The sequence below is a fragment of the Bactrocera latifrons genome, unplaced genomic scaffold (genome assembly GCF_001853355.1).
Source record: "Bactrocera latifrons isolate USDA-ARS-PBARC rearing strain unplaced genomic scaffold, ASM185335v1 scaffold_57, whole genome shotgun sequence".
NCBI classification, from domain to species: domain Eukaryota; kingdom Metazoa; phylum Arthropoda; class Insecta; order Diptera; family Tephritidae; genus Bactrocera; species Bactrocera latifrons.
Window position 1 is genome coordinate 426,420 of NW_017537234.1, and position 1,565 is coordinate 427,984.

At 37.6% G+C, this 1,565-nt stretch overlaps 1 protein-coding gene across 1 annotated transcript in view; it reads left to right on the forward strand.

Moving 5' to 3' along the window:
• Positions 1–1,565, forward strand: part of LOC108974575 (optomotor-blind protein-like) — a 27,634-nt gene that overhangs the window by 7,676 nt on the left and 18,393 nt on the right. Inside the window, exon 2 of the mRNA XM_018942488.1 lies at positions 422–498. Coding sequence (XP_018798033.1) covers positions 422–498 — 77 coding nt within the window. The remainder of the gene's footprint in view (positions 1–421; positions 499–1,565) is intronic.

The window sequence follows — 1,565 nt, forward strand, 5'->3', positions numbered from 1 at the left end:
CATATGAAAACTTAACTTAGCATAACTTAACGGTAACGTAAGAAAACTTAACTTAACATAACCTAATTTCAACATATGAAAACTTAACTTAGCATGCCATAACTTTAACATAAGAAACTTAACTTAGCATACCATAATTTTAACATAAGAATACTTAACTTAGCATAACTTAACGGTAACGTAAGAAAACTTAACTTAACATAACGTAATTTCAACATATGAAAACTTAACTTAACTTAACCTAATTAAAACTTAAGGAAACTTAATTTAATAATCTTAACTTAGCATTACATAACTATATTATAAGATAAAAAACCACACAACCTAAACAGAAAATTATTGTTAAAACAAATAAATTTATTTATTCTGCAATTAATCCATTCTCGATCTCTCTCTCTCTCTCTCTCTCTCCTACTTACAGATTACTCAATTAAAAATCGATAACAATCCCTTTGCGAAGGGCTTTCGTGATACCGGCGCTGGCAAGCGGGAAAAGAAGTAAGTATCACTAAAGTTTTCTGCTAGCAAATTAACAACCAACAAATAAATATTTAAGTAAATGTTAGTTAACCGCAAATTGAGTTGCCAGGAATGCCGAACATATGACGAAATTTCTTTGAAAGTACGCCCCTTTCACAGGCGACCGCTATCCTCACTAAGCACACGAACTGACTTTTCCATTAAATGCGCTGTCAAAGCAATGACAATGCAAGTTTGAGCGCGACTCTGCGCGTGTCAGCGGCGAAATGACAGGCGCTTTCATGCAGCCCTGGACGTTGCCCCGCGCGGGAAGCGCTGGTCGGGGCCCAGTAGTTTCATAGTGCTTTCAATGCACTGACAAGCGGCGGTTGCAATTTGGGCGAAATCGAATGACAACAACAGTCACGATGATTGCTCATTTACGCGGCACGCCAAGCCAAGTGTCTTCCGTTGTCTGCGCTCGCAAGGAGTCGCACGCTGTGCCACTGTAAATGATATATTCACGGCAATTTCTTAATACCACCATTGATATTTATGTGAATTTATGTGAAAGTGGGCGTCAACTTTTGGCCAACACGGCGAGTTTGACTGGCTGACTGCTGTCGGCTGCTTGCTGTGGTGTTGGCGACTTCTTTCATGGTAGTTGCTACGGTAGTTTGGCTGTCTGTCGTCTGCTTGACAACCTGGCACGCGAAATCTGTGTTTGAGCTTTGAGGCGTTACCAATGTTTATTGAGTTGTCATTTTTGTATGCGATGAAATCGAAAATCATGACAGTTGACAGCTGATAGCACGCCCATAGTGATGACAATTGCGAGTATGAAGAGCAAAGGTGGGTTGGAGTGGAAATAAGAGACAGAGAAGGATTTTTGAAACGTTAAAACTATTTTTATTCGTTGGAATCTCAAATTAAAAACTTTGGAACAGGTGGGAATGGAACAACGAGCAACGGAATAATTCAGCTCGAAAACTTTTTTTGTTTTTTAATTAAAATGTTTTGAGAGAAAAAGCTTTAAATACTTTTAAAATATTTTAATAAATTTTTGAAAATCTAATTATATTTTGCAAAACATTTTTGACCAATTT